Genomic DNA, 26,864 nt, shown 5'->3' with positions numbered 1-26,864 from the left:
AAACCAGCAACACAGCCTGTCCCCACAAGTCAGGCATGTCAAACTTCACAGTCAAATACCCCAGTGTGGTTCACACCCTTAGAGGAGGGGCTGCCATACCCTGCCGCAATACTGGTCTTTCCATTTCTGACTACCTGCTATTTGGTAAACGACTCAGGCTCCCTTAAAGTTTTTCATCAGAAAGGGGCTAACCCACAAATAACATAGGTGTAGAAGTCACAAGAATGCAGTATCCCATGCATTTCAAGGGACACCACCCTGATATATTCTTTGGGCCTATGAACTTCCTGCAAGAAAACTTCATGAAACTTATCCTCTGGGACCAAGTTCGGGAGGAGTGTCTCCTAGCGACCACCTCAACAACGATGGCTCAGGAACCAAAAGCTCCCAAGTTTATTTTATTAGACCTGCTTCCCTACAACGTTTGGAAGTATAACTGTGAAAGCCACCGATGAATCCACTCCGGTTCCTAACACACTGGGGAGAGTTTGGTGACACTGGGCCACCCGCCACACTGACCGCTCCTCATGCCAGAGAGCCTGGCTCAGGCGGGCAGCCAAGAAAGCACTGTTACTAGATCAAATGGCTATCAAGTTTATCTGGAAAATAAACATGAGAAAATGCTACGATGTTTCCAGGGGCATGGAGGGCAGGAGGCATGAAAGAGAAGGATGTGTCCTCTAGATTAAAAAAAAAAAAATGTATTCCACACCTAAAACATTTAGACATGAACAAAAAACAAATAGTGAGCAATAATATAAAAAGGAAGCTCTAAAACAGAGCCTAACACAGAAGCCTGCGCGACAGAGGAAAAGTGTGTCAAATCTGCTAGTCATAAACAACGGCATTAGGCATGTTATTTTGGCCCTGCCACCAGGCTGGTCACTAGTTGTGCTTCTACCCATGAGAGAGGCTTTATACAAACATTAACCTCTTCATGGTCAGTAAGTCCAAAAAGCAGTGATTGTTAAAAGTGCTAATTAGACAAGGAACACAATTATAGAGAAATAATTCTAAAAGCCAAAGGTGGGAAGAAAATTATGAGTGTTACACACACAATACAGGATCAAACATTCAACAGTACGAACAACTCTGAAAGAGAGAGATTTTGGAAGCTTGTTGAAAGTTCTGGACCCATGCAACAAACTAGGAGGGAGAAGAAAAAGTAATGCTCAAAATGGGGAAGACTGCGATAAGTAGCAAGAAATCCTGTTGTAGATTTGAATGCCTCAGGGGCCAAACAGCTATCAGTGAAAGATGGGGGGTAGACAGCAGAAAGGAAAGCATTGCTCAGTAGACAGACTTCTGTCTGAAATACCCCAATTTTAAAATGTTAACAAGTAACTCTCTCCTCTCCTCGCCCCTTCCCCCCACCCCCCAAAACACACACCACAGGCCAAATAAAACTCAGCTAAGTTCCTGTGTGGCCTGCCACTTTTCAGCATCTGGCCCACACAAATATCACTGAGGTCACTGCCTAATCAGTATAATGCTATTTTAAGACAGGGCTAAAAGTTTTAAAGGCCAAGTGTGGGGAAAGTGTTGCCGGTAACAGCTTTGTGACAGGCCGGGGATGGTACTACAAATCTAAAAATCAGTTGCCTGCAAGTCCACTCTGATTCACGGGGACTCCGAGTGTGTCAGAGAACTGCGCTCCACAGGGTTTTCAATGGCTGATTTTTTGGAAGTAGATCTCCAGGTCTTTCTTCTGAGGCACCTCTGTGGACTTGAACCTCCAACCTTTCAGTGAGCTACTGAGTGCATTAGCCATTTGCACTACCCAGGAACTCCCTATAAGTTCAAAAACTCACTGACTCTTTGGATCAGTGATGGTGCCAGGACATGTGAGAAGATAAACGGGAGGCGGGATATCTGCTTTAGGAGATTTTCCACATAGCCTGAATTGGTCCATTCCGGGGAAAGATGGCAGACAGAACACATGTCTGCAAGCACGGAAACCTGAGTCTGACCTTGAAGCTTTGACGGTCCAAAAGACTTCTTCCACTCTTCTCTGGTCAGAATACATAAGACAACCAAATTTAAAATCCTTTTAACTTTGGACACGTAAACAGCCTTTCAGCATCTAATCTGGGAGTCGAGACGCTGCTAAACATATCTAACCACTGGTGTTAAGAATATTAGCTAGCTGGAGGAGACAAAAAGCCCCACGTAAACCCCAAATACTAAATGAATTTAAAAAAAAATTGAAGAGTCATATAAAAACACAGAAACCAAAAAGAGAGCTAAATTTCTAGTTCAAGACAGCAGACGGAGCACAGCCACTCTTCCTCCCTCCCAAAACCAGAAAGAGACCAAACCCATTGCCACTGAGGCAATTCTGAGCTCTATGTACTGAAATAACTCTCAAAACACCAGAGAGAAATGTGTCCTTCCAATGGAGTCCAGGGAAGCAATTCAAGAAACACCAGGACCTAGACAGGGGCATGAGGAATCATCAGCATAATTTAGACTGTTTCTCAAACTTCAGTCATTCCCATTATGGCACCACAATGCTTGCAGTATCTTTAAGTCACCTTATTCTGATTTACTGAAATAAATGTATTTTAAAGGGCACTTTATATCACTGTAGTAAATGGAAAAACAACTGCCTCTTTGTCAGCAGTGGACATTAACTGTAAAAATAATCCAGTAAAAACACAACAAAGTTGTTAAATTCTAACTTAATATTGTTGCTGAGGGAAAGATCTAGGCTTGCCTCCCGTTTCCTCCGTTACAGTGAGAAACTAGCCACTGTTGGAGAGGTTTTTCAGACCAGCATCAAATCTGAGACTTTCTCTTTGATACATATATAAAAAAATTATATATGTATCAAAGAGAAAGTCTCAAAGTGTTTCTCTTTGATACAAACAGGACAAAAAGAACTGAAAAGGGAATAATTGTCTCATTTTTCTTTGATATCACTTAATGTTGGGCCGCACACCACGTAGAATCATCTCCTGCAGTATAAGCGCCGTACTTGCATTCACGATAGCTGGGCCAATCAGGCTCTTCCAAAAATCCCCAACCCCAAACATGCTCTCACACAGTCTTTCTTACATATAACCCAGCCCGGATGGCTAGAAAGGAAACTTTTGCCCCCCAGAATAAAATATGAGAAATGCTCTGCAAAGACAGAGGGCAACCTGCTTGAGAAGGACATCCAGGGGGCTAAGAAAAAAAAAGAGAAAGGAGCTTGTAACCTCAAACTTCCAGAGGATATCACACCGTAGGGGAGACAGGGAATGGAGGTAGAGGACAGGAAGAGGGGCAGCTTTACCCAGGAGTGAAATCAACAAGAAGAGCTAACTGACAACCACAGAGGATTCTCACAGTTGCTTGCCTGGTGGCCAGCTCCCTATCTCTGCATCCTATGTGGAAAGCAGAATTGAGCTGACAGTTAGCTCTACCATTTCAGGCATGGCCTCTTGGAGGGAAAGATCCCAAGCAAAGAGGAAATCCATATTAGCTACTTAAATATTCAGTCCTTCGCTATTTTACAAGCTGGCCAAACAAGGGTCCAGAAAGTTCACCACCCATGTACTCAATATGAAAAAAATTTACTCCATGAGACACTCCAGGAAAAAAAAAAGAATTCAAGGAAAAAAATGATGCAAGATTTAAGAAATAATGGTAGCTAAGTGTGAACCCAAAGTAGGGAAAAAATATCTAAAGAAATTAAGAGATTCTTTTAAGCAGCCCAGGTATCCTATCATACCTAGTTTCCTTGGCTCTACAATAAATATATAATAATAATGTAAATAGAGCTGTTGGTTTTCGTTTTCTGTATATAATCAGCCTATAGACAAAGCATCGAAGGCTTGAGTAACACCACAAAATAAACTATAAACACACATATACATAAAAAACACAATTTTAACAACGAAAGCATAGATGAGGTATACATAGCCCTGGGCCAATTTTCTCATTTTCAGGGTGGAGTCCACTGATCTGTGCCTAAAATTGATAAATCAAGAAACAATGGGTTTTGTCCACTATTTAAAATGATAAGGCAACCATTACATGTGGTAACCAAACCAAAAATGAAAGATGAAGGAGAGGTGGGAGGTAAGCACACTCCACATCTTTCATTGTGGGGGATCCATAAGCAGAACTAGAAAGCGGACAAATCAATAAAGAGGCATAAATACGTCATTTAAAGCTAGACTATTAATTACAAGAAGAGCCAAAGAAAAAGGAATTTAAAAGTGTTTACTCCTTGGAAGTATAATTCAGGAGAGAAGGGAAAATTCAAGTTATAGCTTTAATTTCTTTTTTTTTTTTTTACCATATGTGTATATTCCTCTCAGAGCCCTGGTGGCACGGTGGTTAAGCATTCAGCTGCTAAGCAAAAGGTCAACAGTTCGAATTCACCAGCCACTCCTTGGAAACCCTATTGAGGCACTTCTACTCTGTCCTGTAGGGTCACTGTGAGTCAGAATTGACTCGACAGCAATGGGTTCGGTTTGGTTTTGGGTGTAATTACTCTTGTTTTAGTAAAAACTACATAAATGCGTGGGTATATACATGCACGCACACACGTGCACCATCCACACACACACACACACAGCACACATACCTACAAGAATATCTTCCAAACTATTGCTGGGATTGAGGAGAGACAGAATTTGACATTTTACTGCTGGAATGGAGAAGAGATGGAATTTGACATTTCACTTCCGTTTGTCTAGGTTGCTTGAATTTGGACAGGCACTATATATTTACAAAAAAAATAGTAAGACACAAAAATATCAGATGAACATTTAACAAATTGCAGGAGGGCTGGGACTTGATAAAGGAGGGAATGAATTTGGCCAAATAAAACTTACGAGCTAAATCTTTTTATTTTAAAGATTCATTCATTTATGAATGAAAAACTTCATATAAAAAAACTTTATGAATAAAACTAAAAAGCAACAGAAAAATGGACTAAAATGCTTATATCAAGCTAAAAGGGATATTAATACCCTTCAAGAGCTCTTAGATATTAAATATACATACACACACACTAATACCCCAATAGGAAAAAAAATGGGCAAAGGATAAAAAAAGTCATATCAGTCTCAAAAATATATAAAAATTGGCCAAATATGAAAGAGAAAAAAATTCACTTTCCCAGGCATTCAAAGAAATGCAGATTATAATAACAATGAAATGCCATTTTATAACCTCTCAAATGGCAAATTTTTTATATTATTATTATGTTCAATTGTTACAAGAGTTTAGTGAGAAAGACAAGCTCCTAAACTGCTAAAAAGTGTAAAGTGATACATTCTTTCTAGCAGGATTTGTCAGTACCTATCTCGATGGCACTAGAAAAAAAAAAAAATCACGAACTTTAAAATGTTCCTACTCTTTGACCCTATAATTCCATATTTGTCATTATTTCTTTAGGCTGAAGTCAAAGATGTGTTCAATAACTTAGTTTTAAACATGTTCACCATAGCATTGTTTCTAATTGGGAAAAACTGGAGAAAAACTAATGTTTTAGTATGACAAAACATTATAATCATTTAAAGTCATAATTTTAGATATCTAAGATAATCTAAGAACAAGGGGATACTATATGGTTTAAAGTCATCAGGGTTGTATCCTTTCACCATACTTACTCAATCTGTATGCTGAGCAAATACTCCAAGAAGTTGGACTATATGAAGAAAAACAGGGCATCGGGATTGGAGGAAGACTCATTAACAACCTTTATTACGTAGATGACACAAACTTGCCTGCTGAAAGTGAAGAGGGCTCTAGGCGCTTACTGATGAAGATCAAAGACGACAGTCTTCAGTACGGACTACAACTCAACATAAAGAAAACAAAAATCCTCAAGACTGGACCAATAAGCAACGTCATGATAAACGAGGAAAAGATTGAAGTTATCAAGGATTTCATTTTACTTGGATCCACAATCAACATCCATGGAAGTGGCAGTCAAGAAATCAAAAGACCCGTTGCACTGAGCAAACCTGCTGCAAAAGATCTCTTAAAAGTGTTAAAAAGCAAAGATGTCACCTTGAAGACCACCGTGCGCCTCATCTAGGCCATGGTGTTTTCATTTGCATTGCATGCGTGCGAAAGCTGGAAAACGAATAAGGAAGACTGAAGAATTGATGCCTTTGAATTATGGTGTCGACAAAGAATACTGAACATACCAAAAAAATGAACAAATCTGTTTTGGATGAAGTACAGCCAGAATGCTCCTTAGAAGAGAGAATGGTGAGACTATGTCTCACACACTTTGGACATGTTACCAGGAGGCATCGGTCCCTGCAGAAGGACACTGTGCTTGGTAAAGAAGATGGTCAGCAAAAAAGAAGACCCTCAACGAGGTGGACTAACACAGTGACTCCAACAACAGGCTCAAACACAGCAACGATTGTGAGGATGGTGCAGGCCCAGGCAGTGTTCTGTTCTGTTGTACACAGGGTCACTATGAATCAGAAATGACCTGAGGGCACCTAACAACAACAAAATAGTGTTGGAAAGTATGTTGCTATCTCTGTGTAAAAGTACACATACATGTATGTTTATATGTGTGTCTGACAGAGAGAAAGAGAATGCATAGGTAATCACTTGCATGGAGAAAGTCTGGAAGAATGAACACTAACCTATCAGCAATGGTTATTTGGGCAGGGGAGAAACTGTGTGGGACTATTCCTTCCTGTATTATGCACTTGTGTATAATTTTTTGCAGCAAGTATGTTTCACACTTTTATAATGTGGCAAAGCAAGAACAATGTTAAAAGTCAACTTTGAAGATTATTAATGACTTGGAATAAATTCCCTGAAGAAAGTTAAATGAAAAAGTTGAATACAAAACTGTATACAGCATGTTCCCATTTTTTACTGTGTGTGTGTATATATATACCTATACACATACATATATACATAGACACACACATATATACACACACACATACAGGAGAAAAATTTATACTACACCAAAATATACACAGGGATCAAGTCTGGGTAGTCAGTGAAAAGGAATTTTATTTTAATTCCTGTAGCTACGTGAATCAGAGGAAGCCTCTATCCCAACCCATAGACTTGGGATGTTCCAGCCTCTAAAACGACATGAGCCATTTCCTTGATGTAAGTCTCTCTCTGTATACATATTTATATGCTTTACTAGTTTTGCTTCCCTAGAGAACCCAGCCTATGACACCAACATACTTGGCTACAGGACCCTTTCCCAAATATTAGTACTGTGCTCTTTCCACTACACTATGCTACATCAAAGGGGCTTAATTGACATAAGCATTGGAAAATGGCTAAGAGCAATGGTAACATGACTTATAAAATCTTGGGAAAAATGTCTTGGAAAAAGAATCACGATTTAAATGAGAGTTAAGTTACAACCCTCATATTTATAATCATAATTTAAACAAGGGTTAAAATTTCACAGTACTAGTATTCCACAAAGTACACTTCAAAAATGCTGGAATAAATTATTTATAAGATAGTCATAATAAGGTTGTACTTCCTAAAATTCCAGAGATGTGTGCATTTTAAAAATAGCTTGGTTTAAATTAATATTCATTACTAAAACTGATATTTAGACAAGGTGAGAATGGAAAAAGCTGGAGAAGGAAGAAAATAACTTGACTAATAAGGCAGTGGGTTTTTTAATAAGGGAAGAGATGGGAAAAAGCAGCATACACAAATAAAAATAACCGTTCAGTATTACTACTACAAAAAGATCCTAACTGGGACATAAAACATTCTTCCTGAAAGGAAACCTGGGTCTTGGTTCCGATTTAGGAATAAAGGAGACTCCTGGAGTGAAAGCCATCAGAAAGAAGGTGGTAGAAAGCCCATGACTACACAGCTGCCAAAGGGGAGGAATGAAAAGAAACTTGCCAAGACAGAAATACCGTATTTTTCATAAATAACATGCCCACACATAACGCAAATGCGCTGGGGGGTTGAGAGGCTGGCAGAAAACGCAGAAGTGTGTGTTATTTGTGTAAAATACGGTAATGGAGTTTCTATGAGGCAGGTATTTTTTCAATGACCGGAAAATAAGCTTTACCGTTAACCTTGCTGTTACATTCATCCTTAGACTATGATTATCCCAGTGGTCAACACGGATAAATGTAAATAAACTTCTTTAAACTTGAGGAGCAGGAGTGTGCACTGGTTCAGAACACAGAATATGAAGCCAGACTGCCTGGGTTCAGATCCAAGTCCTGCTCCTTACTAGGATATGACCTTGGGAAAGTTACTTAAATATTCTCTGCCTCAGTTTCTTCATCTGTAAACTGAGAATAACTGTACCTACCTCACAGGGTTATTCTGAGAATTAAATGGGTTTTATATGTGAACTGCTTAGAAAAATGCCAAGCACATTGTGCTACATAAGTAAAACAAATAACTCACAATTAGTTCTTGATTGAAAAATTATAATTACACAGAGTACACAGAGCCCTCATTTAAACTGATTCTTTCTTTCCCAGATGTTTTTCCTAAAGCTTACAAGTTATATTGCCATTGCCCTTAGCCATTTTCCAATGCCTACATCAATTTAGTCCCTTTATTGTAGCACAGAGGCGCCCTGGTGGTAAAATGATTAAAGCACTCGGCTGCCAACCAAAGGTTGCTGTTTGAAACCACCCTTGGTTCCATGGGAGAAAGATGTGGCAGTCTGCTTCTGCAAAGATTTACAGCCTTAGAAACACTTCTATTCTGTCCTATAGGGTCACTATGAGTCAGAATGGACTCTTCAGCAGTGGGTTTGTTTTTTTGTTTTGTTTTGTTAAACGTAGCACAATACAGTGGAAAGAGTATAGGCTTTGGAGGCAGGCAAACCTGGGTCATTATCTGTTCTCCCACGAACTAGCTGTGTGATGTTGGACAAATTATTTTGTGAGCCTTCGATTTACTCATTTTTGAGAAAAAGAATAAAAATATCTATCCTCATACAGTTATTATAAAAATTAAATGTAATAATTTAAATACAGCAATCTTTTCTCCCTTAAATTGCTGGTGGAATCATAAATTGGTATCACCCTTTGGGGTTAGAACTTGGCAGTATGTATCAAGAACCATAAGACAGTATTCCCTATGTAATCTTTTTTCACTTTTAGGTGTAGCCGAAAACTGGTGGCGTAGTGGTTAAGTGCTACAGCTGCTAACCAAAAGATTGGCAGTTTGAATCCACCAGGTGTTCCTCGGAAACTCTCTGGGGCAGTTCTACTCTGTCCTATAGGGTCGCTATGAGTCTGGATTGACTCGACGGCAATGGTTTTTTTTTTTTTTTTTTAGTATTTTTATAATAGAAAAAAAGGAGAGGAGCATCAACCTAATTCTGCAAGAATAACATACCAGGGAAATGTTTATAACACAAAGGAAAAAAAGGCAGAATATGTAACTATGCACGTGTAACCATTATGATTAATTTTAAAAGATTCTGTTGTGTAAAATAAAGGTAACAAAACAGTATTCAGGTATGATGAATTTATTTTTAATTATTTGGATATTTATTTTTGCACTGGAAAAAGAATATAAACACCAAAATGTCAATGAAAGTTATTTTTATTTCTTCCTAGTGTTTTTCTGCATCTCAGGATTTTCTCTGATGAACATGTATTTGGTTTATAGTAACAAATCAGTTATTTCAAAACAAGAACATAAATGTGTAGAAAAATAGATTAAAATTAAATAACAATGTTTTTTCTCTATTTTCCAAACTTTCTATAGTGTGATTAATTTTACTTTTATGATGAAAAGAAACATTGTTTTTAAAAGTGTCCTCCCTCAAGGACAACACACAAACACAGAGGAAGTCAGCACAAATGGACTAAACCAAAAGCTATTACGTTTCCTGAATACAACCAAACACTTCGAGGGACAGAGTGGCAGGGGCGGGGTTCTGGGGACTATGGTTTCACGGGACATTTAAGTCAACTGGTTCAACTGGCATAACAAAGTTTATTAAGAAAATGTTCTGCATCCCACTTAGTGGAGTCTGGGATTTTAAAAGCCAGTGAGTAGCCATCTAAGATGCATCAATTGGTCCCAACCTACCTGAAGCAAAGGAGAATGAAGCACACCAAAGATAAGGGAAAATATTAGCCCAAGAGACAGAAAGCGCCACATAAACCAGAGACTCCATCAGCCTGAGACCAGAACTCGATGGTGCCCGGCTACCACCAACGACCACCCTGAGAGGGAACGCAACAGAGAGTCCCTGATGGAGCAGGAGAAAAATGTGGTGCAGAGCTCAAATTCACATAAAAAGACCAGACTTTATGGTCTGCCTGAGACTGGAGGAACACCGGGAGACACGGCCTCCAGACTCTGTTAGCCTGGAACTAAAACCATCCCCAAAGTCAACTCTTCAGACACGGGAAATCCAGGGTTGAAAGGAGGAGTGTCCTAGCACGTTTTAGGGAGTGCAACTAGGGCCACATAACAATAAGTGTATAGATTTTTATATGAGAAACTAAATTAAGCCATAAACTTTCACTTAAAGCACACACACAAAAAAAGTGTCCTCTCTCAACTTTCTCCCTCCCTACTTAATGCCTGTCTTTACTTCCTTATTCAAATCATTGAATAATAGTATATTTCTTGTGAGTTTCAAGGATAGAGTTGAACAAACTTAAGAGATGTGGGAAATAGCTTACCCTCAAGACTCAGCCTTAAGAGCAACTGTGCAGGGTTTGAGCAAACCAGGCCTGCTGAATCCATCCTCTACAGAAACCAAGAATGAAATCAGAGCAGAGATTGGGTATACTATAAAGTCACCTTTAAAGAGGCCATTCCATGCTTGGAATGAAGAGTCCTTTCTTGTGAAAACAGGACATTATGAGGAAGACTTGTGGAGTGAACCCCTGAAGTGCTGTGAGTACAACCATCCGCTCACACCAAGCCGATTGAGGTGATTCAACAGGCCTACTCAGTGAGCTACCTAGGTGACCTCTGAAGTGGAAGTATAACAGAATTCCATCCTGGGAATTCCAGAGAGCAGAGGGTAGGAGTGCCACACTGATCACAACATGCACAGCCAGGGCAAAGAGCAAGTACAGATGATTCTCGTTATTCACCGTAGCTACGTTCCATAAAGGCATCACAAACACTGAATTACTGGATACTGAATGAACTACTGCACCTAGGGAAATATAGGATTAGGTCCCTATGAGTGTCTTATCAAAATATTTTCATCAACCAATCAATACATAACTTTGTTTTATATGCTTTTCTGTTCAAAGACATCTTTTTAATAATCCCCTCGGTATCTGCAGGGGATTGGTTCCAGGACTCCCCGCAGATACCAAAAACCACAGATGCTCAAGTCCCTTATATAAAATGGTGTAGAGTAGCATATGGAAGCCCTAGTGGCGTAGTGGTTAAGTGCTACGGCTGCTAACCAAAAGGTCGGCAGATCCAGGTGCTCCTTGGAAACTCTATGGGGGGGTTCTACTCTGTTCTATAGGGTCGCTATGAGTAGGAATCAACTCAACAGCAATAGGTTTGGTTTTGGTTTTTTTTCGTTTTTTTTTCAGAGTAGCATATAACCCACATGCAACCTTCCATATACTTTAAATCATCTCTAGATTACTTATAATACTTAAACCAAAAAAAACCCACGTCCTTTGAGTTGATTCCAACCCACAGTGACCCTACAGGGCAGACTAGAGCTGCCCCACAGGGTTTCCAAGGCTGTGATCTTTAGGGAAGCAGACTGCTACATACTTCTCCGGCAGAGCAGCTGGTGGGTTCCAATATAATACCTAATACAAAGTAAATGCTATGTAAATAGTTGTTATACTGTATTGTTTAAAGAGTAATGACAAGAAGTTTGTTCATGTTCAGCACAGACCCAACTACCCTAGGCCAGACTACAGAGTACATATCAGCAACAATGTAACTTTTTTTCCAGTTGGATCCACAGTGGTTGAATCTGCAGATAGGGAGGGCTGGACTATGCTATTGATTCATTAGCACCGAACTCGCCAAGAGCACCGTAAGTCATGCCTGAATACAGCTTATCTAACATACACATTTTCTCCATAAGGCACATCACAGCCTTCTGTGCTTAGGAACACTAGACAGCACTTCAGCACGACACCAGGGAGTCATTTTAAGCAGCAAAATCATCAAGAAAAAACACAAAAATGTGGGGGGGCGGAAAAGGCACTAAGTAGACTGCACAAAGATTGCTTACAACCTGAGAGCTGAAACAAGAAAGCGGACTGTCACCTGAGCGAAGCGTAGCTCAGATCGTTTGTCACTCTGCACACATCTCCACACCTGGCTGTGAAAGCACGGCTGACACTGCTTTTGGCGTCACAAATAAACGTTAGCAAGTCAGCAAATGTGCAAATACCAAATCTGTGAATAATGAGGACCAACTGTAGGTCCAGGGGAGCAGAGGTGGCCACATGCAAGAGCCAGCAGTGGGACCACCCTTGGTTCAGTCCAGTAGTGCCCCCAAGCAGGCCAAAACAACCCTGGCAGTGAGAAACTGGAGATGACCCTACACTCTTAGGGGTGGGGAAAGAGTCACCAGAAATAAAGGTGCATCCCGCCCCCTCCCAAATTAGGGGCATAGGGGTGAGAGGCTCCCAGCTATGAGAATCTCTTAAGAGCTCACCAAAGCACACAAAGCTTTAACCATGTGCCAGGCTCAGAAAGCCAAGTAAGAGCTGCTAATTCCTCACTGTTCCTTCTTCTTCCCACTGCACCCAAACTAAACCCAGTGAGGTCAGAAACAGGAAATGTGGGGACAGAGGTGAACGAAAAGAACAGAAGCTACTCCCACCCCTTTCTCTGAAAGCAGGTGGCTGCCACCTACCAGTTTGAGCTGGGAGTAAGGGGGAGAAAGTCTTACCTGAATGAAGACCAAGGTGTTGTTACTATCTTGAACTGGACACTTCTAATTTTTAAATTGAGCCTATGTTTTGGGATTTCTGTTGCCTAAGACTACCACCACCTGAATGTTCATTTTGTGTTTTATTTACTACTGAATCCCGAGCACCTAAAACAGTACCTGGCCTACAGTAAAACCAAAAACCAAACCCAGTGCCATCAAGTCGATTCCGACTCACAGCGACCCTACAGGACAGAGTAGAACTGCCCCATAGAGTTTCCAAGGAGCACCTGGTGGATCTGAACTGCCGACCCTTTGGTTCGCAGCCGTAGCACTTAACCACTACGCCACCAGGGTTTCCTGGCCGTTAAATAGCTGTTGAATCAGTCACTTGAAAAATGGATAGAAGATCATAAAGGCAAAAAGCTTTCCCTACTGAGTAAATTTTAAAGAGATGTTGAGAGGCAAAAATTATGATTCTGATCATCTCCCACAAGTTATGTACTGAACAAGTTGAACACATATTTAAGAAAACGTATGAGTAAGGATATGGTTTGGTCCTTCCTGAGAGCACAAAAACAAGAAATTGCAATGGTAAATGTTGGAGGTATCCATTTCAGCATCATGCTGGGAAAGAAAACTCAGGTTCCTGAGGCTGGATCCTACAGCTGAAATGAAGATAGTGGCCGCACACCTTGAATGATCCCACCAGTCCTTATGGCACATCCATATGCACAGCGAGATGAATGTCCTTATCATAGGTTGACCACTGGGCCTCTGATTCATCAAACGTCCGTAATCACATCTGACTCCAGGCTCCTTAACAAACTTTTTGGATCAGGTGCAGCTTCATCACAGGAAAAAGTCCTAGCTTGTTTGAAAACTGTATTTCTCACTTTAAATTAATACATTTGCACTGGTTTCCACCCAAATGCTGCGTGAATTTTAGTTAGCATGACATTCTGAGTAGTGACAAGCATCTGAGTTTTCAAAGGCCCGAATCCAGCTGGGTCTCCCTTAGATACACTTGGCTGTCTATCTACCCACTGATCCCTACAGTCTACTCTATTTCTACTCTGTCCTCTGATTCACTCCATACCTCAACAAGAGCGGGTTTTGCCCTCCAAGAAGCCGGACTGTAAGAAGAAGAATGCGGCAACAGGACTGAAGGAATACTCATAAACAACCTGCATCAACCTTCCTTGCTGAAAGCAAAGAGGACTTAGAGCACTTACTGATGAAGATCAAAGGCTACAGCCTTCAGTATGGATTATGCCTCAACATAAAGAAAACAAAAGTCCTCACAACTGGTCCAAAAAGTAACATCATGATAAACGGAGGAAAGATTGAAGTTGTTAAGGACTTAATTTTACTTGGATCCACAATTAACGCCCATGGAAGCAGCAGTCAGGAAATCAGACAACATACTGCACCGGGCAAATCTGCTGCAAAAGATCTCTTTACAGTGTTCAAAAACAAAAGACGTCACTTTGTGCACTAAGGTGAGCCTGACCCATGCCATGGCGTTTTTAATCGCCTCACATGCATGCGAAAGTAGGGCAATGAATAAGGAAAACAGAAGGATTGATGCCTCTGAATTAAGGTGTTGGCAAAGAATACTGAGCATACCATGGGCTGCCAGAAGAAGGAACAAATCTGTCTTGGAAGAAGTACAGGCAGAATGTTCCTCAGAAGCGAGGACGGCATGACTTCATCTCTTGTACTTTGGACATCTTATCAGGAAGAACCAGTCCCTGGAAAAGGACGTCATGCTTGGTAAAGTAGAGGGTCAGTGTAAAAGAGGAAGACCTTCAACAAGATGGACTGACACAGTGACTGCAACAATGGGCTCAAACATAGCAACAACTGCGAGGATGGTGCAAGACAGGGCAGTGCTTCGTTCTGTTGTACATGGGGTTGCTATGAGCCCAAACTGACTCAACAGCACCTGACAACAACAGCAATCCACCAAAACTGCTCTCCCTTAAAGTAACCAACAACCCATTAGTGCCAGATTCAGTGGACTCTGAGGATATGAAAGAAATTAAGTAGATATGGTGTTATGGGTTGAATTGTGTCACCCCCAAACACATTTCTTTCTGAATTCCTATCTCCCATACCTGTGAATGTGTGGCCCTATTTGGAAATAGAGTCTTTGCAGAGGTAATCAGTTAACATGTAGTCATATTAGAGTAAGGTATGTCCTAATCCAATATGGCGGGTGTCCGGATAAAAAGAGAAGAGACACAGAGACACACAGGGAAAACATCCATGTGAAAACGAGGCAGAGACTGGAGTTTCTCTGCCACGAGCCAAGTCACCACCTGGCGACTGGAAGCTGGAAGAAACAAGGATGTTCCCAGAGAGCCTTCAGAGACAGCATGGCCCTGCTGACATCCTGAATTCGGACTTCTAGCCTCTGGAACTGTGAGAGAATATGTTTCTGTTGTTTTAAGCGAGCTGGTCTGTGGTATTTTATTACGGCAGCTCTAGGAAGCTAATACTCACAGTCAAGGAGATATGAAGAAACCAGAGGAGTATGGAATTAAACAAAAAGCAGTAAAGAATTTCAGGAAGAAATGTTCATCAGGGGCAAATACAAGAGGACTCGGCACTAAGGTAAGGACTGAGAAGCACCCTTCACACTTTTTGGTGTGGAAGTCACCGGCTCCCAGAGCAGTGTTAGCGGCACGGTGGGGCAGAAGCAGGCTGCAGTGAGCCGAGAACAGTGCCATGCCATAGCAGGTGACCATCAAATAATAGCTGACTAATTGCAGAGGGCTGAAGGGTAAAGGGAGGTGAGAAAGGAAAAAAAGCAAATCAAGGTCATCTTTCAAGAAGCTTGGGAAGAAGAGGAAACAAAGCAGTCACAAGTTGGGAAGGTATGGGATAGAGTCATGGATGAGTTGTGCTTTTGTGTTTTTAAGGACAGGCTCAGAAGAACGATCCAGTCAATGATGTCTAACCTTGACTGAATACTTACAATGGCGAAATTCTAGGAGCCTCACATACACCAACTCTTATAAACATCTCAGTAACCCTATAAAATGGATAATTATATCTTCCATACATAAAGAATCTGAAACAGAAGTCTAACTTCAATGTCTCTGTTCTACACCACTATACTTTGGTCTCACGCCAAAATAAAGCTGTATACCCCTAGGCGAAGACAGTAGCAGGTGAGAGGTTCCCAGCTATGGGAGTCTCTGAAGAGCCCGCTAAAGCGCCCATAGGAGAAAGACTTAGCTTTAACCGTGCTCCTTCTCTCAGAAATGGGATGAAGGTAATGGAGAAGCAGAAGTGGCACTAGAAAAGAGAGAAAAGAGTGAGTTACGAATAGCTGAAAGATGGGCATTAGTTAGGATAAGGATCCCTCATTCTCTTAGATTGGAAAAAAGGATAAAGATGAGTCTAGATACAAACAAGACAAGGAGAGAAAGTAGAAAGGTGAAGAAATGCCCAGATGATAGCCCCTGTTTTTTGGATGGATTAAAGAAAAGTGAGATGGGTAAAGACTAGGAATAGTCTTAAGGACGGGAATGAAAAGGGAATAGCACACAAACATGATCGAACTCAAGAAACTTAACTGAGAAACCGTGCTGAGGGCTCAGTTCGGATTGGACACCATCTATTAACACGAGGTCGGGGTTTTGCTAGATGAACATAACAGGACAGGAGTACCAGGTCTCAGAGAGTTCTGATGAGAATACAACTCAGGTCCAGTCCCAAACTGGATACAGAAGAAAGAGATGCCAAAAATGGGCTGATAAAGTAGGAGACAAAGAGAGATCAAGAGTCTGGAGATGAAAGAGTCATTGTGGTGAGAACTAGTGAAGAAGTTGAAGGCAGTTTGTTTACAATGAAAGAGGGCACATCAAATTGGACTGGGGGAAGAAGGCAAGGTTTCTCCTAAAGAAATGCCCATCTGTGTCTACTTTGCTGTCTCCTCTTTTTCTTCCATCCCTTTAATATTGAAATTGCCTAAAGTTCTGCCCTCAGCCTTCTAACTCCACTGACTGCCTCTGGTGTCCTCACTCACAGCCATGGCATAACTGTTGTTGTTGTTGTGTGCCATCGATTCTGGCTCGTAGTGACCCTATAGTACAGAGGAGAACTGCCCCACACAATTGTCTAGGCTGTAATCTTTAAAGGAGCAAATTGCCAGTTCTTTTCTTCCATGGAGCAGCTGGTGGGTTTGAGCCACCAATCTTTCAGGTTGTAGCTCTGAGTGTTTTAGCCACTGCGCCACCAAGGCTCCTTCATGGCATAACTAAACCAAAACTAAATTCATTGCCATTGAGTAACCCTCCAGGACAGAGGAGAACTGCTCCATGGGGTTTCCAAAGTTGTAATCTTTACCACAGAAGCAGACTGTCACATCTTTCTCTGGTAGAGTGGCTGATGGGTCTGAACTGCCAACTTTTCAGTTAGCAGCTGAACGCCTAACCACTGTGCCACCAGGGCTCCTTTTATGCAGGGCTTGAACTCTGCTGAGAATCTGAATTTCTAACAAGTTTCCAGGAAGTTATACATAATGAGAATCACCTGGGGAGCTTGCTAAACTGTAGACTCCAATTCGGTATATCTTGCGGTAGAAATGGAAACCCTGGTGGCATAGTGGTTAAGTCCTATGGCTGCTAACCAAAGGGCTGGCAGTTTGAATCCGCCAGGCGCTCCTTGGAAACTCTACAGGGCAGCTCTACTCTGTCCTATAGGGTCGCTATGAGTAGGAATTGACTCCATGGCACTGGGTTTGGTTTTTTTTTTTTTTGGGTTTGGGGTGGAAATGCAAATTCTCAGCAGGGAACTTGTTAGAAAAGCAAATTCTCAGCAGGGGTTCGAACTGGAACAAAGAGGTTCAAAGCCATGCTTTCCCGGCAAAACTACTACCTATCTATTCATGCCCAGTGCAGCTCCAGACACCTATTTACGAATTCCACTGTGTCTTCTCCAACTGGACTTTGCAGACCCTTCAACATTAAACATGCCCCAAATCGAGTCATCTTCTCCCTAGCACACTCCGCCTTCCCTGATTCCCCTAGTGAATGGTAACATCCTCTGTCTACCCAGCCACCCAAGCCGTAAACCAGAGTCACCTCCGACTCATTCTCCCCCAAATCAAAGCTTTATTGACACGACCTACCTGCTTAAGCATCTTTAGAATCTTCCCCTCCATCCTATCTATTCCCACTGCTGCTACTTTAATTCGGGCGTTCAGCACCTCACCGCTGGATCACTGCAGTAGCGTCTCTAACTGTTCTCTCCGCCCCTCCTGCTGGCCACAAGAATTTCCTGGACAGTTTTTAAAAATACAGATTTCTGATGCCACATTAGACCTTCTGACTCTGACTCTCTGGGGATGGGACCCAGGAATCTGTATGCTCAGAAAACTCTGTGGGTGATTCTGCTACAGCAGGGACACAGGGAGCATTTAGAAACCACTGCTCCCACCACTAAGACCACCATCACAACCTCCTACCTGGCCTCCCACCGCAGTGAGACAGACTCCTGACTTATGCTCTAGATCATCAGCCTCTGCCTCCTCAGGACCTTGCTCTATCACTCCTTCCGGTCTGTGTCTTCATCCTAGCCCTCTCCAAGGGTCTTTCCTGTCACCGTTTATACAAGGTAAGGTTGCTCTCAATTTCAAGAAACTTTCCCTTGATACCTACAATTACCCCTAGCTACAACTCACTCTCCTTCTTTTTATAACCAAGATTCTTGAAAACACCTCCTAAGCTCACTTCTCTACTTTTCATCCTACTCATGCCTTGGCAACTTCTCCCTGACTACTGGAGTAGCTCTTCTAGAAAAGTTCTGGATTACCTCTTCCTCAGAAGAACACTTGTCAATCCTTTTTTTTTTTTTTTTTAATCTGCAGTGTTTAATGCTATTGGCTATTCCTTCCCCCAAATTTTTTCTTCCTTGGTGTCCCTCCACCTCCTTGGCCACTCCTCAGTGTTCTTACCAGGCTCCTCTTCTTCTCCCTCTTTAAATGTTTAAATGTCTACAGGTTATATTCCCAGTTCCCTTCTCACTTAACTGAATGATGTCACTGCACACCCATTAGGAAATGCTTACCCCAGCCATAATCTACAATCCACTAATTTATTACCTCTTACCTCTTTGCCTGGCCCTTCCCAGGCTCTGTCCCACAGAGGCCTCTCCTTGCTTGTATGCCTAACAAACTCTCACTCATCCCTCAGAAAACCAGCTCAAATTCACCTACGTTAGGAAGGCTTCACCAGCTGTGCCTCTCCCCCCACCAGCCCACCCCCTGCAACAAACACAGCACCAATTACAGAGGCCGTTCTGTTGTTGTTGAATTTTCTCCCACTAAACACTGAGCTCCTTGAAGATGGAACTATACCTGGAATACATCAGGCATGTAATTAATGGTGGTTGAGTCAGCTGTTAACACGGTGACTCTACTGCAATATGAATATGCAATGGGAACACTTCTAATAAGTACTATGTAATAAATGATACATACATTACTATGTAACGAATGATACATTACTCAACATATAGCTGAGAGACAGCATTTGTCGATAAGTAAGGAATATAAATAAGTCATAAACACTATTCCAATGCACTTTTAGCCAGTCCTAGTTGTATGACTGGGTAGACAACAATACAGTTTTTAAAGAAATGGTAACAGACACCCTTCCCCTGACCTACTGAGCTGGCTCCACCGGCCTTCTTCAGTACCTTGAAAACACCTCGTTGTGCTTGCTTCAGAGTCTCTGTGCTCACTGCTCCATTTGGAGAGTGCAGATTTGCCAAACCCTGACGTGGCTGGCTCCTTCGTACTAACTGGGTCTCAGCTCCGATGTCACCTTTCCAGATTTCTTCCCTGACAGCGCATGCTAAAGCAGTACTCCACCATAACCTCAGTCTTCGCCGTTACTCTCGTTTTCTTCATAACGTGTATCACTATGTGAAATCACACTGTTCGTTAACATATTTTTGTTGGTCTCCTGTTTCCCACTTTATCCTCTGTACATCAACAGTGTGTGGCTTATATGAGTACTCAATAAACACTTGTTGAATGAATGAATGAGTGAAAAGTGTGGCACTAATACACCAGTAGCGGATGGCAGGGATTTCTCCACTGCATTAGAGAAAGTTATTCATCACCCATGGGGCAGATGGATTATTCTTCCTCAGCATCAGAATTCTGACTTAACAACAAAACCAAAAACAAAACCTGACGCTATCGAGTCGATTCCAACTCATAGCAACTCTATAGGACAGAGTAAAACTGTCTCATAGGGTTTCTAGGAGCGGCTGGTGGATTTGAACTGCCAAACCACTTGGTTACCAGATGAGCTCTTAACCACTGTGCCATCAGGGCCTCTTGACAACTTCTTATCTAAAGGAAATCATGTCCCTCTCAGGGAAGTGTCTTGCCGGAGAAAAATTTTAAAACAGGGCTAACTGCTCACACCTAGACTTGCCATAAGACCTAACCTACCCACTGCCATCGAGTCAATTCCAACTCACAGCGACCCTACAGGACAGAGCAGAATTGCCCCATAGGGTTTCCAAGGCTGTAATGTTTACAGAAGCTGACTGCCACCATCTTTCTCCTGGGGAGCAGCTGGCGGGTTCCAACTGCCGACCTTTCGGTTAGCAGCCGAGTGCTTAAACTTTGCACCACCGAAGCTCCTGCCAAAAGATGAGTGCTGGAAAAACTGCTTAACTCCACAATAAGCACCATAAGCACTGTCAACGCTGCATTCCTGGCAAATAGCACAGATACCCAAAATGTTTGTTAAATGAGCACATAAGACATGGTCTTCTGAGAAATGACCATTCTATTAACTCTTGTGCCGTGGATGCTCTTCTTTTAGAAACAGGGCAAGGCAGCAGCAGAGGCCTTGGCCTAAGCCCTTCCCTTGGGCAACAGTTTGTTTCCTAGAATTCAATACACATCAATCCTGTGCCATAGGTAATGAAGTAGTACTCTCCTCAGAGTCACCCTTTATCAAATTTTTGAATAAATTTTGCCAATGCAATACAACAGCTAATACAGTATAAACCCACTGCCGTAGAGTCAATTTCGACTCACAGCAATCCCACAGGATTTCCAAGGCTGTAAATCTCTACGGAAGCAGGCTGCCACATCTTTCTCCCGCGTGGCACAGTACAGCAATCAATAATAGATTCTGTTCGCCTTTTTAATTTTTTTTTAAATATGTAGTTTAGTCACTGTTGTGGACTGAATTGTGTCCCCCCAAAATGTGTTAAATCCTAACCCCTGTACCTGTGGATAAAGAGACCTGGTGGCGCAACGGTGATGCACTCAGCTACCGAATGAAAGGTGTGCAGTTTAAGCCCACCCAGCAGCTCTGCAGGGTCTGCAGGATGGTCTGCTCTCGCAGAGGTTACAGCCAAAAGTTACGTGACAGATACTGCAGCGCGAATGATTACTTTTGTGTGGCTTTTCTGGCTGTGGTCTTGTAACTCCCACCCAGGTGATTGGGCAGGACTGTGTGACAGGGTAATTGTGCCCCACCCAGGGGACTGGTCAGTTTTGCCTTAAAGGAAAGCAGAGAGGAGGATCCTACCACCACCAAGGAAGAACAGGCAGAGGCGGAAAGCGCGTGTTTTGGACCCGAGATCCCTGTAGTGAGAAGCTCCTGGAAGTAGGAGATTGAGAGAGAAAGAGAGAACAAGCTGTAACCCTGAAGACAGTGAGAAGCGGTGTCAGGAGAGACCCAGCGGCAGGCACCTGTTAGCAGGAGAAGGCACAGCGGGTTTCTCAGCCTATGGAGAGAGAAAGCTGAGTGCCTTTGGGGAGAGGCTAGGGCCAGGGAGAGGCGTGCCTACAAGCAGGGTTGGGAAGACACTGTCCTGACGAAAGAACTGTATCCTAAGTGTTCCTGAGCCTCAACTGCAACTTCCCTAATAAACCCCATAATCATAAGTCTGGTCTTCGAGTTTTGTGCAGTCATTGCAATGAATTATAAAACCCAGCAGAGAAATAGAGATTGCTGTGGGAGGGACGGTTGGTGTCAGAATTAGTAAAGATGGCAGAGAAAGGAGGCTCGTCTGGCCTCCGCATCATGGGAGTCAGCCCTGCACTGTTGATCTTGGTTCTCCCTCCTCCTTGTGCGGTTGGAGGAGGTCAGACACTGCCCCCAAGCCGTTTTTACAGATATATTTATAATGGCGACAAAATAAATAAATAACAAAGAGTGTTAGCTGCTGAGGCTGCTTATGTACAATCAAACATCTCATGGGATTTGGTTCCTTGGTTTGGAGGTTTAGGGTCATGGTCATCCCAGTTAATTGGCCAAATAACCTGTTTAGTGCTTCTGTTCTACTTCCTAGTTCCGTGTGTACTGCCTGGGGTCTTAAAAGCAAGCAAGCGAACATTCAAGGTACAGCAATTGGTCTCTGTTCGCCTGGAACAATAGAGAAAGGAGGAGAGTCAAGAATAGGAAGAGGAAATAGAGCATGTGCCTAATTGCCTCCGGGAATAACTGCTTCTTTGCCATAAGACCAGAACTGGATGGTGCCCAGCTACCATTACTCAACATTTTGATCAAAGAGTCTGGAAGAATTCTGATGAAAACGGGGAAAATGTAGATCAGAATTTCAAATTCTCATAGAACCCAAATTTTTCGGAGTAATGGAGACTGGATGAACCCCTGAAACTACTGCCCTAAGATAATCTGTAAACCTTAAACCTTACAGCAAAATATTCCCTTAAGTTTTCTTAAAACTCTTTGGAGCCCTGGTGGCACAGTAGTTAGAACTACAGCTGCTAACCAAAAAGTGGGCAGTTCAAATCCACCAGCTGCTCCTTAGAAACCCTATGGGGCAGTTCTACTCTGTCCTATAGGGTTGCTATGAGTAGGAACAGACTTGACAACACCGAACAACAACAATAAACAATAGTTTTGTCTGCCTTTTTTTGAGTACTGTGCTATTTTAAGGTCTCTCTATATAGGATCAAATTTACAACAGCAACTGGAAAGATTAGATAGGAAACTTAGGGAGCAGTGAGTTTATGTTAATGCAGGAGGAACAACGCAGAAAAAGGAGGGTGAGAATGGTTACACAGCTGGAAGAATGTGATCAATGTCTCTGAATTATACATGTAGAAACTGAACTGGTGTATGTTCTGCTGTATATATTCTTAACAATAACAACAAAAATAAAATAAATTATTTAAAAAAAAAAAAGATTACAGCCAAGAAAACCTTATGGGAACCAAAGACACATGGAAAATACTAGCCCAAAGGACTAAAGGACCTCATGAACCAGAGGCTCCACCAGCCTGGGATCAGAAGAACGAGATGGTACCTGCTACCACCAATGACCACTCTGACAGGGATCACAAGAGAGAATCCCGGCAGAGCAGGAGAAAAACACAGAACAGAAATCAAACTCTTATAATAAGACCAGACTTACTGGTCTGACAGACTGGGGGAACCCCCGAAACTATGGCCCCAGGTGCTCTGCTAATCCAGAACTGAAAACATTCCTAAAGTCCACTTTTCACACAAAGATTAGACAGGCCTATAAAACAAAAAATAACACAAGTGAGAAACATGCTTCTTGGTTCATTCAAATATGTAAGACCAAATGGGCAGTTTCTGTCCAAATGCAGAATGAGAAAGCAGGAAGGGACAGGAACTGGACAACCAGACACAGGGAACCCGAGGTGGAAAGGAGGAGCATACTGTCACATTGTGGGGATCGCAACCAATGTCACAGAACAATATGTGTATCAATTTTCGAATAAGAAATTAACTTGAGCTGTAAATTTTCACCTAAAGCACAATTAAAAAAAAAAAAAAAACCTATGGGGCAGTTCTACTCTGTCATACGGGTCCTTATGAGTCTGAATTGACTAGATGGCACCCAACAACAACATACCTGCAGATGTGATCCAATTTGGGAACATAGTTTTCTTTGTTACGTTAATGAGGCCATAGCAGTATAGGGTGTGTTTTAAACCTAACGACTTTTTAGATATAAAAAGAGCAGATTACATACAGAGAGGCAAACAAGCACAAACGGGGGAAAGACAGATGCCTTTTGGGGATCACCAAGGAACAGGGAAGGAACAGAAGATGAAAGGGACAGATTCTCCCCCTCCCCCTCCCAACTGGACAGAGAAAGGGCCTTCCCCGTGAGCCAGTGCCCTGAATTAGGACTTCTAGCCTCCCAAACTGTGAGCTGAAACCCCAGTGACATGGTGGTTAAGAGCTACAGCTACTAACCAAAAGATTGGCAGTTTGAATCCCCCAGGTGCTCCTTGGAAATTCAATGGAGCAGTTCTACTCCATCCTATAGGGTCACTATGAGTCAGAATTGACTCAAAGGCAATGGGAAACTCAGAAAATAAATTTGTTTAATGCCATCCACTTGTGATATTTTTTTGTTACAACAGCAGTAGTAAATTTAGGATTGAAGAATTCTCCTGATAATTTCCCATCCACCAGTGTATGGCTCACTGTGTGATCCTTGGAAAATCACACCACCTTCTTGGCTGTTAGTTTCATCAGGAGTAACACTGTCCTTCATTGAAGTAATAGCTTGGGGAAGATTAATTAGCAGGTAGGTGTAACGTATTCTGAGGCCAATGTATCAAAGATGCCATAAATCTAATTATGAAACAAGGGGTATCATAAATATTAATTTAAGCTCACTTCAAAACCTGAAAAACTGGCTCTGATATTAACTCTCAGTCTAACACAAGTAATAACAGAAAATGACCTATGACAGTCACGAGAGATACTTAAATTTTTAATTGTCAAATGCTTCGGTACGCTGGTAACAGACCACATGTATACATACAGGTGTGAAGCATTAAAAGTGACAGGCAATCACAAAATTAACTGTCGGTGGATCACTACCCAATCTAGGTGCTGTTTAGTTAGCTTACAGTTCCCTTTGCCAAACGTCATGAAACACTGTCCATCTCCGTGAAAAGGCTGCCTCCTACCACGACCGACACGCAAGTAAAACTTCATTGCAACATACAGCAGCAAAGTGCACTTTCTCATCAAATCACTTCCTAACTTTTTTCCACTTTAAAGCACTTCAGTCGGTCTCTGTTTGTCTCAAAACTCCAAAGGGAGATGCGGGGAAGCAAGGAATTTAAGCACAGCTGAGGGGTCAGCTCCCGAAGCCGAGGCTGAAATCTGCTGCTGGGGAAGAGTGGTTCGGTCCGGCCGTGCCCTAAGGAATGGACCAAGGTGACTGGGAAGAGCAGGCTGCCAGCATCGCCTGTCCTGGGACAGCCTCCCCGCTCAGCCTGGCACCTTCGGCTGGCGCCTGGCACACACGTCTCCAAGGGCAAGGAGCCGGGGCGCCCAGCCCGACCCTCAGTGCCCGGCCCAAGCTCACAGCGGCGGGACTCAGTGGCCACTCTTGCCCCCAAGGCTTAGGTGGGGGCGATCCTGCTGCCCCTCCACCCCGGGCAGGAACAGCCGAGGCTCCGCGTGGAAACCGAGAGTCCGCCCCCAAACCTCCTGCAAACCAGGGACTCCCCGGTGCCCCCACTCTCCTCAAGGAGGTGCCCAGGGTGGCGCGTGGGGGGCGGCCAGGACGGCGGCGGCCCGTACTCACAAAGCCCACTGGAGCCAGTGCTGGCGAACATGGTCCCGCCGGGCCCGGAGCCTCCGCGGGGGGCGGGGGGAGGGGAGGCGGCGGCGGCGAGACCCGGAGCCGCGCATGCGCACTGCCGGCGGGGCGGCCAGCCCGGCGACTGGATGACACTCGAGGGCCGCCTGACGTACGGGGCATGCGCGGCGCCGGGCGCACGCGCTCCGTCCGCCCCTCCCTTCCTGCCGCGGACTGGAAGTGCGTCCGCGGGCGGCCGGCTTGCTCCGCCTCCCCGGGGGCTCTCGACGGCCGGACGGGCCTTGGCGGGAGCCGAGGTGGGGGTCCCGGAGCGCACGAGTCTGCCCGCCTCGGCCGCTTCCGGCCGCAGTCCCAGCGGGCTCCCGTGCAGGGCCGGCCCGGGGCTTTCCTCGCCACCTCCGCTCCCGTCTTCCGGACGGCACGGCGCGCGGGCGCGGGGCGAGCGGCAGCCACGCTGGGTCTTCCTGGGCAGCGACCCGACGCTCGCTCCGCCGGGGACTGTGGGCAATGGGGCCGTCTCAGGTCCCGGGACCCAAATCCGAGAGGTCGCTCTGCCGACCCCGCGGCGCTGGGAGAGGAGCCGGAGCTGGACGACCCTCCTCCCTGTCGCGGAAAGGGGGGACGTCTAGTTTCTTACCCACCCGTTTTTCCCATTTGGGTCCCACCCGAATCTCTACAAAAAGGGCCAAGTGTGGTGGTCCCGGGACCCCCGCCGTGGACGCCGGTGGCCGGGATCTCCGGCCTGACGGAGTCGGTGGTGGAGCGACCCCCCTTGTAGCACTTAACCACTACCCCACCAGGGTTTCCATGGGCGATATAGCACACTGCAAAACTGAATTAAAATGGCAGGCTACAAAACAATGTACAGTATACTTCCTTATAACAGTCAGCCAATGGGTTAATGTGTTCGTAGATAAATAAAAGCAGTTAGGTGCCACACAGTGGGTTCCGACTCACAGGACTCTGTGTACAACAGAAAAACACTGCCTGGTCCTGTGCCATTCTTAGAATCCTTTGCTATGTTTGGGCTCATTGTTGCCGCCACTGTGTCAATCCATCTCACAGAGGTTCTTCCTCTTTTTCACTGACCATCTACAGAGTGCGATGTCCTTATCCAGGGACTAGTCTCTCCTGATAACGTTCCAAAGCACATCTGGCCACTCCTTTTAAGGAACATTCTGGCTATACTTTTTCCGAGACAGATTTGTTCATTCTTCTGGCAGTCCCTGGCATACTCAGTATTTTTGATTGAATATCAAGAGGCATCAACTCTTCTTCCCCCTTCCTTTTTCATTGTCCAGCTTTTGCATGCATACGAAGCGATTGAAAACACGGGGTCAGGTGCACCTTAATCCTCAAGGTGACATCTTTGCTTTCAACACTTCAAAGGGGTCTTTCGGGGCAAATTTGCCCCACCGTTTAATTTCTTGACTGCTGCTTCTAATGG

The 26,864-nt window shown here is 43.5% G+C and overlaps 1 protein-coding gene across 1 annotated transcript in view; it reads right to left on the bottom strand.

The window, feature by feature from the left end:
* The window catches only part of UBAC2 (UBA domain containing 2), a 209,249-nt gene extending 183,628 nt beyond the window's left edge, over positions 1–25,621 (bottom strand). Inside the window, exon 1 of the mRNA XM_049867698.1 lies at positions 25,403–25,621. Coding sequence (XP_049723655.1) covers positions 25,403–25,433 — 31 coding nt within the window. The 5' untranslated portion in view covers positions 25,434–25,621. The remainder of the gene's footprint in view (positions 1–25,402) is intronic.
* Between the last annotated feature and the right edge of the window lie 1,243 nt (positions 25,622–26,864).

The sequence above is a fragment of the Elephas maximus genome, chromosome 23, assembly GCF_024166365.1.
Source record: "Elephas maximus indicus isolate mEleMax1 chromosome 23, mEleMax1 primary haplotype, whole genome shotgun sequence".
Lineage (NCBI taxonomy): Eukaryota > Metazoa > Chordata > Mammalia > Proboscidea > Elephantidae > Elephas > Elephas maximus.
Note: the sequence above shows the minus strand (reverse complement) of the source record. Positions and strands in the feature narration are given on the sequence as shown.